Source organism: Halichoeres trimaculatus, unplaced genomic scaffold, assembly GCF_033239565.1.
Source record: "Halichoeres trimaculatus isolate MK-OKI-2021-1 unplaced genomic scaffold, fHalTri1.1 fHalTri1_scaffold_5, whole genome shotgun sequence".
In the NCBI taxonomy this organism is placed as follows: domain Eukaryota; kingdom Metazoa; phylum Chordata; class Actinopteri; order Labriformes; family Labridae; genus Halichoeres; species Halichoeres trimaculatus.
In genome coordinates this window covers 34,732,937-34,744,383 of record NW_027437183.1, presented here as the reverse complement: position 1 = coordinate 34,744,383, position 11,447 = coordinate 34,732,937, and the positions used below count along the sequence as shown (strand labels likewise).

Sequence of the window (11,447 nt, the reverse complement as noted above, 5' to 3'; positions counted from 1 at the left end):
GTGCCCTGTAGCATGGACCATGTATCTGTTTAATGTTTTATATGTTTATAAATAGGATGTGTTGATGGGCTAAGATTATGATCAGAAATGACAAACTGGGTTTTGTCCTGAGTTAAATTTAAATTACCATTACTGAGCAAGTATTTTGATTGGATTCCTCACTGCCATGACGCACAGGCAACCGGGCAGCCAGGACAAGCAGAATGTGCCGTGGAGCGCAGCCAGGCAGCCAATGCTGTGGGACACAGCCAACCAGCCAGGCAGCCTTTGCTGTGGAGTACAGACAGCCAGTTAGCGCAGTGGACCACAGACAGCTGGTCCATGCCATGGCGCACAGACACACTGTCCCTGCATGTATCTTAATGTGCAGCAGGGTCTCATATCCACAGCGTTCCCTCCTCATCCATGGTTTTCCTTTTGGGTTTTGCAGATTATTGAGTTGAAATAACTGAAAACTTTAAGTTGGACTGATGCAAAATGTTGATTTGAGAAGGATCAAAAAATCTAGTTCGTTTGACCTATTTAGTTGAACTTGTTAATTTCATTTGAAAGAATTTAATTTGTTCAGGTGTGACCAATTGAAGCAATACATTTAAGTTGGTCCAACTATTTTGTTTTATTAGTTGTACCAAAGCAGAATTTCAAGTTGACATGATCCACTAAAATACATTGGAAACCTTAACCTAAAAATTTTAAGTTGGATTGATTGAAAAAATTACATCACTTCAACTGACTAGAGATTCCCGTTTTACTGTGTAAGGTGCTATCAAAACCAGCTGAGGACAGATCCTGAGGTAAACTTGAAAGCCAGATTTGAGACCACCACTGTTCATAGTATGAGATGAAGACCAACTGATGATGAGGGTGGATAGAAAACAGCCACCACTAAAGGGCATGTTTGGTCATCCATGGCCAATTAAATAGGATGGTTTAGGAGCATACATTTCTATCAGAAATCAGGACAGAAGTACAGGAAGTGTTTTTGATTTGTTTACAACAAAGTGAAAATGTGATTAGATAGAGATAAATGTTGTAAACTCAATATGAGCTGAAGGTCTCCAGTTTGACAGTGCTGTATTTAAACATAACAGGATCTCACCGTTGTAGTTTCCTCATAAATTCACAGTAATTTCTAACAGTGTAGATTCAGACCCAGAGATCAAATAATATAATACCGTCAGGCTCAGGATGTGTGTTGGCTACCATTGAATATCTATGGGGAGCTTTTTTTCACACATATAGAAGTTGAGAGTTGAACATTTATCATCGTTCCACTCTCCCCTCTGCACCATTTCTCCACAGTCCTGGTTTCCTCCGCTGCTGTTGGGCTGCCCAGGCTCCCAGTACCTGATGAGCAACAAGGAGAGAAATAAACAGACGTTCCTGCCTCATGTCAGACATGTCCCTGATCTAAAGGCTGACCAAAAGAAGATTCATTCATTCATTCATTCATACATACATACATTCATTCCTTCATCATCAGACCTCTCAAATCAAAGATGGCTCATTAATTTCATCTCTTTATCAGAGCTGGTTCAGCGTGAAATCTCTTACGTTGTGGTTACAAGGGTTCCATCCACCCACTGCCAAGTTCCCTCTTCATCATCGTCAGTCAGACCGATCCAGATGTTTGCTCCTGATGACACCAGCCCAACCAAAAAACCCTGTGTAAAAAACACACCATTGGATCTTAAAATCAAAGATGTACAAAATATTTATCTTTTCATCAATCACCAGTTATTTTGTTACTTTTTTCTCCTCTTGTCTTTTTAGTTTTTCTTCTCTTTCTCTTTTTAAAATTCTCTTTCATTGTGTATCTCTTTCTTGTGTGCCCTGTTTGTCACTCTAAGCTTCGTTTTTTCTATTGTATTATTTCTTTCTTTCCTTCTTCCGTTTCCTCTTTCTTTCACCCTTTCTCCTTTTCTTTTTCTCCTTTTTTTGTCTTTTTCTCCTTTTTTGTCTTTTTTGCTTTTTTGATCTATTTTAACCCTGAACTTTGTTTTTCTTTATTGTTTGTAATTTTTTTCTTCATTTCTTTTTTCTAATTTATAACTAATTTTTTCTTTGCTCCTCTTTTCGTTTTCTTTTCTTTTTTTGTTCTGTCTGTGTTGGCAATATCTGGGTTTTTCTTCTTCTTTCTTTCTTTCTTTCTTTCTTTCTTTCTTTCTGTCTTTCTTTCTTTCTTTCTTTCTTTCTTTCTTTCCTTCTTTCTTTCTTTCTTTCTTTCTTTCTTTCTTTCTTTCTTTCTTTCTTTCTTTCTTTCTTTCTTTCTTTCTTTCTTTCATTCTTTCTTTCCCTTGTCCTTCTTGCTTATTATTCTCTTTTTAATCTGTTTTTTTTTGTTTTTGCTTCCTTTTCTCTTTTTCATAATTTTTTCCATTTGCTCTCTGTTTTTTTTGTTTGTTTGTTTGTTTGTTTGTGTGTTGATTTTTTGGTTTTAATTTATTTATATATTTGCTTTTTGTTTTTTTGTTTCTATTTTGGTCTTGTGGTTTCTCTTTATCTTGTTTTTTCTTTTCTGATTTTCTTTACATTACTTTTCTTTTATCTCCTTTTCTGTTTTTCTTTCTTTCTATCCAGCTTACCCGTTCCTCGTTGCTGTTGATGATGGCCAGGTCCCCCGCCTTGGCCTGGCAGGAAGACCTGCTGGAGTGCCAGTTCATTTTCGTACGTGACACGTAGTAACAGCTGCCGTTGAACTTCTTCCAGTCCTTCTCACATGGCCACTCTGCAGATTACAAGTTGGACCGACACAGAACATCACCATCACAGAACACAAAAATGCAACATAAAGTCACTGAAAAAAAGTTTTACCTGGAAAGTTTTCAGCCAGCTTCTTTAAGTGATCTTTCACTGCTGACAAAGTGCTGTAATTACTCTGTAACTGATCCTTTTCCATCTGCAGAGAGTTGAAGCGCGTTTGGAGCTGATCCTTTTCTCTCTGTAGCTCATCTCTGTCTGACTTTGTGCTGTTTAACTGTGTCTGTAGCTCATCCCTGTTTGACTTTGTGCTGTTTAACTGTGTCTGTAGCTCATCCCTGTTTGTCTTCATGCTGTTGAACTGTGTCTGTAGCTCATCCCTGTTTGTCTTCATGCTGTTAAGCTGTGTCTGTAGCTCATCTCTGTTTGACCTCATGCTGTTAAACTGTGTCTGTACCTCATCTCTGTTTGACCTCATGCTGTTAAACTGTGTCTGTAGCTCATCCCTGTTTGTCTTCATGCTGTTAAGCTGTGTCTTTAGTTCGTTCTTTTCCCTCTGCAGGTTGCTGAGATTCCTCTTCAGGTCATTCTTGTCTGTTGTCAAACCACTGTTATTGGTCTGTAGCTGCTCTTTCTCTGTCTTTAGATCATTAAAGCCAGTCTGCAGTCTTTCCTTGTCTGTCCACAGTGAAGAGTAGTTCCTCTTTAACTCGTCCTGATCTTGTCTCATCGAGGTGTAGCTTTGGCTGAGTTTCTTATCTGTGAATCATTCACACAGAGCAAAGAGAGAATTCATTTGTAAATTTCTCAATGATTTAAAAATTCAGAGCAGAGAAGAAAGTGACTCACTGTGGACGATTTGTCCGATGTTTCCAGCCAACAGGAGGGCACACAGTAATCCCATACACACAAAAACACATCTGGAGGGAGCCTTTCTCCTCCGAATATCTATGATATCAAAGATCAAAGTTGAACAATTTATAATTCAAGCATCTTTCCACATATTTCCATCAGACCATTTTTCTAAATCTGTCTGGATTGGTAAATTGATTCCTTGTCAGTCCTGACTTTCTCTGACCAAAGGGAATGCGGGAAGCATCAGATTAACTAAGGAAAGCTCAAAGGTGCATCTCATGAACCAAAAACTGGCAAATATGTTACAGCACAAACAGTGAAAGTGAAAATGTGAATTTTTATCCAATCTCTTTCAAACAATCTCACATGTACACTGTTAAATGTAACTTGTTTCAATGTAAAAATTTGAGTTATAGGGCTGCCTAAAAGTTTAAAGTTGGTCAAAAAAATTAATTTAGTTGTTCTAACATCAACATAAGTTGATTTAAACATGTTAGTTGATTTACCTTCTTCAGGTAGTTTGAAATGAATAACTCAATGAAACTGTGAAGTTTTGGTAACCTCCATTTTTTGAGTTGAATTATATTTGTTCATTTACTTCTAAAACATTTCACGCTGTAAAAAAAATGGTACATTACTTGCAGCAGGGGCTGCTGTTAAGCCCTCCTGCTGCAGGAACTTACCATTCTTTTTTACAGTGAAGTAAAATGTTTTACAGTATAAAAGCTAAGTTAACAAACACATATGAGTCAAATCAACACAGAAATAAGTAAATTAATAAAGTTTAACATAACTGCAAAGTTTAAGTGAGTTGACCTAGATTGACTATTTCAAACTACCTGAGGAAGTTAAGCAAACTCACAGTTTTAATCAAACCAAGAGAAGGGTTGACACAAACATTTTTAGTGAATTCAGCTAAGTTTTGTTGATGTTAGAATTTTTTTTTGTCTTAACTTAAAATAATATGTCAGAACAACCAATGTGCAAAATCACATTTTACAGTTTACACTGAGATGTAGCTTACAGTTTACAGTAACTGTCGACAAAACTTAAGGCATAGTTTACATCAAAACATCCTTCCAGAGTTCACTGTTACACCTACAGCATGACTCAGCACTTTGACTGTCCTATCCATACACAATGACATGATGGGCTCTACTTTCATGGTGCAGCGCAGGCGGTGCAAGCCTGCGCACCGCCGTGCGCTGCCAGTTTGACAATTTGGTAGACCCTCTGCGCAGAGATGGGTGTGACGGCGCGCCAGGGGAAGTTGACGGTGCACCAGGGGGAGGTGTCAGCAGATTCATGTTGGCACAGTGACAATTTCGTGCCAAAAAGTGCGCTGAAAGCTCGCCAGCTCCAACCTGGTCTATCCTCGGCGCAAAGCGGAGCGCACCCCACGCAGCTGTAACTTGGTGACAAGCGCACATGTGCGCACATGTCAACAAAGCCTCAGAGGCAGGTTTCCAGATTGTCAGGCACTTTTTAATGCAATAAACAATCACAGCAATCTCTTTTTAACATAACCGTCTGAACCAGCATTTACATTTATATCTATATTAACTGTCCCGTCACATCTGATGTCAGATTAAAGCCGTTTGTCATAATGGAAAGTTAAACTGACAGCAGCTGAAAGTTTGATGCACATCTTACAATTAAACAATAAACAGCCTTAACATCTGATACAGAGTATATATCTGGTTCTCTCATTTCATTTAATTCAAAGAAAAGAGGGAGAGAAAAGACGAAGAAAAAAGAGACAAAATAAATGTATGTCACTCAGGATTTACCCGTGATTTCCCATATTTCTCTGTTTTAGTCTTTATTTTTAACGTGATCTAAAAAGATGGAGTAAATTATTGTAGGAGGATGAGGCGGAGACACTGGGAGAGTATACAGTATATCACCAAAGGTTCTGCTATTTGGCGATGACAAACCAGGAGTGCAGGTGGATCAAAAGTATTCTGAATGGATAAACCAGCTGTGTAACTGCCTCTTAATTTTGTACTCCTATTAATGACAAAGAAACAGATTACATCTGTCCAGGGAGCTGGACCACACTTCGTGTCCTTCGATGCGCCCCACTGTCCATTCTCCTGCTGCAGGGACAGCGGCCCTCAGACCAATCAGACTCAGCGCCTCGGCTGCAGAGCATTTAAAGGCGAGGAGAGGCGCTCATTTGATTGATGAAAACAGCGCTCGGCTGTGTTAAACCCAATCACAGCTTTTCTCCTCCCTCTCTGCCATTTGCGCGAGGGGAGGCGTGGAAGTGCACCCCTGCGCCTCTATGAGCCTTCAGTGCAGCTCTCTTGGCACTGCAGGAAACTTGCTAAGTTCGCCGGTCATGCCCTCATTTTTAATTGAAATTTGATTGTTTGTGCCATCTCGGTGAAGTATGTCTGTTTTCATTATAATTTCTATTATTTCATATATATATATATATATATATATATATATATATATATATATATATATATATATATATATATATATATATATATATATATATATATTTGCATATATATATATATATATATTTGCATATTTGTATATCTTATATCTTTACTTTCTCTATATTCTATCTGCATCTTCATTACTTTCTTGTTAAGTGTTTGCACCAACACACCGAGTCAAATTCCTTGTATGTGCAAATGTACTTGGCAATTAAACTTGATTCTTTTTCTGATTCTGATGAACTTTGAATCACCTTGCTGAAATGTGCTCTATAAATAAACTTTTGTTTTGAGAAATGTTTGACAATGTAGCAAAGCGTCTTAGAAAGGCTGTAAAGCAACTTGACAATAACAATAAAAAATCTATGAGCTGTATTTTGATGAAAGTGAAGCAGTTTTGAGTCCTTTCCTCTCAACATTCCTGAAGTTTAGTTTGCTTGTATTTCAGGTTGATACTGTACCACTGCTCACAAGGCCTTCCTTCATGCCGTCGTCCATCTCCATCAAATTCATCCTGATAGCAGTCTATCTGTTCCCAGAGAGGAAAAACAACCTTTAGACACACTCTCAAATCAACCACTAAGATTTTACAGTTTCCTGTAACAGACTTCCTCACAGGTGTGGATCACATAACAGTTTTACCACAATGAACTGAAACTGAATTTCTTATTTTTGAATATGGAAAATATAAAAAGTTGAACTTTCAAACATGTTAAAGACAAATTCAAAGCAAATAAATCAAGTTTCAAAATAGTACAGTCAATTTACAAGTTTCTGGTGGCACAAATCTCAGATGAATCTCATCATTATTAACTTTTATATAAAGCAGTAAAGTAAAGTGTGTCTGTTCACCTACAAAGACTTTGTAATGTAAAGAGGTCTGTTAGCTAAAGTTAACCCAAACATGAACCATGTACTCACCGCTGATCCAAGGAGGTAAAAAGAAGTCAGAGTGTGAGCTCAGTAACGTGAAGATGCTGTGTGGTATCGATGCAAACACAGAGAAAAGAAATGATCATGGGTGGATTAATATGCAGAAACAGGATGCTCTTTTTGCCCATGTCATCATATCCATCTACCCCTCTGGCGTCAGAACTTCTTCTTCTGTGGTTTCTCTTCCTTTTGACTGGTATTATGTAAACAGGATAATCCATACTGCAAATTTTGAAACGCTAACTCAGCAGGGATAATTGTCATAACGAGGGGTTAAGCAACTTTAACACTATCTGAACAACAAACACACTTCAGTCAGTGACCCAAACAGACCTCTGACGACATATTCTATATCCAGTAAAACAGAGATTTGACAGGGTTTAATGGGAGCTCCTTGGGTGTGTCTCAAAGCTCCATAGATCCAGTCTTGCTTCCTTCCTCCACTTGTGTCGTTTACTTAGCCCCTTCCGCCAGAGACGCATGGGAAAGATTTGAGGAAATGAAAAGAGGAAACAAGGAGTTTCGTTTTAGTGACGTGTTTCAGAGATAAAATGTGACCAAGTAAATTTTCAACATAAAGCTGCTGTGAGGGGGATCTGTTTAAATTGCACTCCCTCGCCACCTTCTGGCCGGAGTCTCCGCACACTGTCCTAAATTTCTTTTAGTGAGGCGTGTGTTTGTTTTGGAATTAAATGGAGATCGAATTCAAACAAATTTTCTTTGTTTAAGCCAACTTTTTACCAGATACAACACGCCAAGGAAAGGTATTTATCAGAACAGTTAGGTAGCGCTACAGTATGACATCGTGACATCAAGTAAATGTTGTAGCAGCTGGCTATATGTAGTGCTATTGGCAGCCCGGTGCTCCAACATATCCGTAGGCTAATGCGAGGAGTAAACACTGTCAGTTTGTACCATAGTTTAGTAGCCGGCTATATTTAGCTCTACTTGCAATCTGATGCTCTGAGACGAGTCTGTAATGTGTAACGTTAGAATCCTGGTTTTGTCCTGTCAGTCATCTACCAAGCAGAGCTAACGTAACCTCACTCTTCATTTTATTGATAGACTCTCAAGTTTGAACAGACCACTGCAGAGTAACTGCTGACTGTGGGCTGGATGGACATTAGCAGAAACAGTTTAGCCCTTTTAGCCTTTAGCTCATGCTCTATCTCTCTTCTGTTCATCTTTCTTCTGCTCTTCTGTCATTTTGCTGTCTGACAGTTAGGCTCCACCATCAGTACAAAATTAATCACAGAAATCGTTTTTAGCAGAGAAAAACATGGCTCTCTCTTCTCACTACTAAACTTCATCAGCGTGGTGTTGTCATCGAGACCTAGACGTGCCGTAAATCAATCCGGTACTGGTCCACCTGACCTGCGTTATTTATCTAACATTAAGAGTCCATGTGGCTTCTGTGAAATAAACACTGTTGTTACATCAATTAAACCTCACCATTATCACACCAGTTAGCTGTCAGACATGCTGCCTCAGCTTCCTGTATACACAATTTATAAAAGAGAAACAGGGTTAGGTTCAGCACACAGCCCTTTAAACAGGAGGTATTCTGCTTTCGTTTATTTTAAACATGGAAATAGAGTACCAATGCTGGATGTTGAGACTAAATGTGTGTAAATTTTCACACCACTACATATTTATGTGTTGTACAAATCCCTGAATCTCTCTGTGAACAGATCAAAATATTGGTCTCTAAAAAATTGCTCCAGATCTTCACAAGGTCTTTACAAGACTTGCTGAAATGATGATGTTGTAACATCACGCATGACTGGTTCATGACATGTTGGAGGGGCCTCAAACACCGAGGTCTGACCCCCTGGCAGGCTCCCAGAGGGCTGGCCAATCAGAGGGAAGGGGGTTTGCGGACCCTGGAGCCTTCAAGAGACAGCAGCTGAAGTAAAGAATTTCAGACACAGACTGAAGAAAGGATTTTTTTTTTTTTTTTGGATAAGGGTTCAAAAAGTTTTGGGGGTTTTTTTTGACTGTAAATCTTGTTAAGATACTTTGGTCAGGGGTTTTCAAGGTGTAAGATAGAAAGCCTCCCTTTAGAAGTCACCGGGGCCTCCCTCATCTTAATAAAGGAATACAAATGCTAATAAAAATAATGAATGAATAATCCATTCTGGGTTTCAAACACAAAACATAATAGTATTTTTTTTTTTTTGTTGAACGGTCTCCCACATGAAAATCACAAAAAAGGGGCAAAAATTTGATGAATAAAGCTCAATGTCTGTTTGTGGATTTTTTTTTTTTTTTTAAATGACTACATTAACTTTGAACATGAAAATAACATGAGATCATAGCTCTTGAGCCAGGAATGAAAACATGGCCACTTCAGCAGCAAAGAGTAAAAGTTCAATGGATTGACACAAATTAAAACACATTTCAGTTAAAGATAAATAGCATACAGAGCTATTCTAAAATGATTGTGAAGGTTCACATTGAAAACAGATTTTCAAACACACATAGTCGATCACAAATTCTCAGTCAACAAACCCAGCAGTGTGGCCTTTGAGTGTGGAGAAAATCCTGTATCCCTGTATCCCTTAACTGACTGAAGAGACCCCCTGAAAGCCTCAAGTGCAAATTTTTGGGGGTCTCTTGAGATGTTCATTTTTGCCATACGTCAGTTGGCTTGGTTCATATGCTTATGTATGCGCACATATGTGTGAGTGTGTGCTTGCATGAAACAAAGCCCCACCCCACCCCCCACCAATGAATACACAAACACACAAACCCATGTGCATGCACAGAGACGAACACACTCCAGTCAGGAAAAATGATGTCACAACCATGGGACACTGGTCGTCATACTTTCTGTGCTTTCTGCCCTTTTGTGTGCGTGTGTATGTATGTGCGCTTTATTTTCTGACTCTTCCCATTGAACTTATAGGAGCCTCCCAGGGGAGGCGTGCCTCCCACCTTGAAAACCACCGACTTAGGAGATACCAGAGGGACAGTTTGAAGACTTAAAAATGACCTTATCTCTGAACCTGCCACATTTATAGATATTATTTAACACTATCTCCGTCTTGTTCAACATAGTAACAAAATCAGAAATCACAAATACTGGACACTCCTGGCTCCATGACAATCTCCTTTTAGCCATCTGAAGGGTTCTTTAAGTCACATCCAAAACAATGATAGTGAAAGTGATGGTGTAAGACAAGTGAGGTAGCAGTAAATATCCCACCAACCGTAGAGGGGCAGACAGTCGTGGAACAAAAGATTGGACATTAAAGATCAAACATGTACACTAAAAGACAATCAAGAATTATGTCATACTTCTGTAAATGGAATCAAAACTTATAATAATCTGATGATATGTGAAAAAGAGGAGACTAAATACTGAGGAAATGAGGACGGGACTAGACAAGCTCTGCTTCTCCCGTCTTCCCTTTCGGACATGTACAATGTGATCATCTATTGACAATGTGTGATATTGTATAAGTGTGCTGACATGACCGAAATAAAATCAATTCAATTCAATTCAATTCACATAAGGAGGTGGTGAACAGGTATTTCTTTTCTGAACATGATGATGTAATGTTTCCTTGTCGCAATCAGAAACAGAAACATGGGGTTGGTATGAAAGCATTTGATGACACTTTTACCACAAATAATGTGCACTCATGCCTAGGGATGGGTATCAAATGAGGCACTTTTATAGGTACTGACCCAACTATGTTTGTAGTACCAAGTACTGATTTGCATAAAATCCAACACTACCATGATTCAGACATAAACACATCCTTGTGACTGTGAGGGAGTGGAAGAGTAGGATTTTCCATACTGGACATGAACACAGCATTGCAAGTTTATATATGGTTAAATAAATGTGTTGAATTGAAAAAAAATAAAAAAAATAAAAAACTTTGAGATTTTATCATTAAATAATGTCATAATTATTACTACATGAACACACAAAAGTACTGAAAATGTGTACCTTTGAGTACCGATACCATTTGCCAGGTACCAGGCATCAGTACCGCATCATTTCAAATATGAAAGGTACCCACCCCTACTCACATCACATGCAGTCATAGCACACATTATAAGAACCAAGCCAAAGTTAGTTTGTGTGGGTCCTTAGACATTGCCTAGCCCCCTACTGGTGGTTAGAGGGAATACACATTTAAGGCATTTTGTATTACTTCTCTCAAAAAATAAAGATCTCTTACAAGCTAAAGACTTTATATCAAAGAAGTAGTTGTATGTTTTAACATCTCTCCTGAACAGGAAGTGCCTCTGAGGTGTGTGAGTTAGATAAGTTAGGAGTGCACTGTGTCCACCTTACTCAGCTTCAGCTTCATTCTTTACATATTTTGGTCTGAAGAATCGTCAAGTGCAAATGTCCGTCATCAGCTCCACCGAGAGGATCAGGTTTCTGTCAGGGCCCTGCAGACCCTGGAGACGGAGCTCGGTTGGGGTTTGAAGATCGGCAGGTCCGCCACTGAAAACCACCTTGTGTTTGGGGTCCTGTGAGGAGCG

General features: G+C 38.8%; 1 protein-coding gene across 1 annotated transcript; it reads right to left on the bottom strand.

Annotated features, from left to right (window-relative positions):
* Positions 1-423: 423 nt before the first annotated feature.
* On the bottom strand, positions 424-6,999 carry LOC141790777 (uncharacterized). Its single transcript, XM_074670853.1, has 7 exons — positions 6,930-6,999; positions 6,470-6,537; positions 3,550-3,648; positions 2,815-3,459; positions 2,586-2,728; positions 1,555-1,664; positions 424-1,347 (listed from the first exon to the last, which is right to left on the bottom strand). Exons 2-7 carry the CDS (start codon positions 6,519-6,521, stop codon positions 1,200-1,202), a joined length of 1,197 nt encoding a protein of 398 aa, XP_074526954.1. The 5' UTR covers positions 6,522-6,537; positions 6,930-6,999; the 3' UTR covers positions 424-1,199.
* Positions 7,000-11,447: the final 4,448 nt, after the last annotated feature.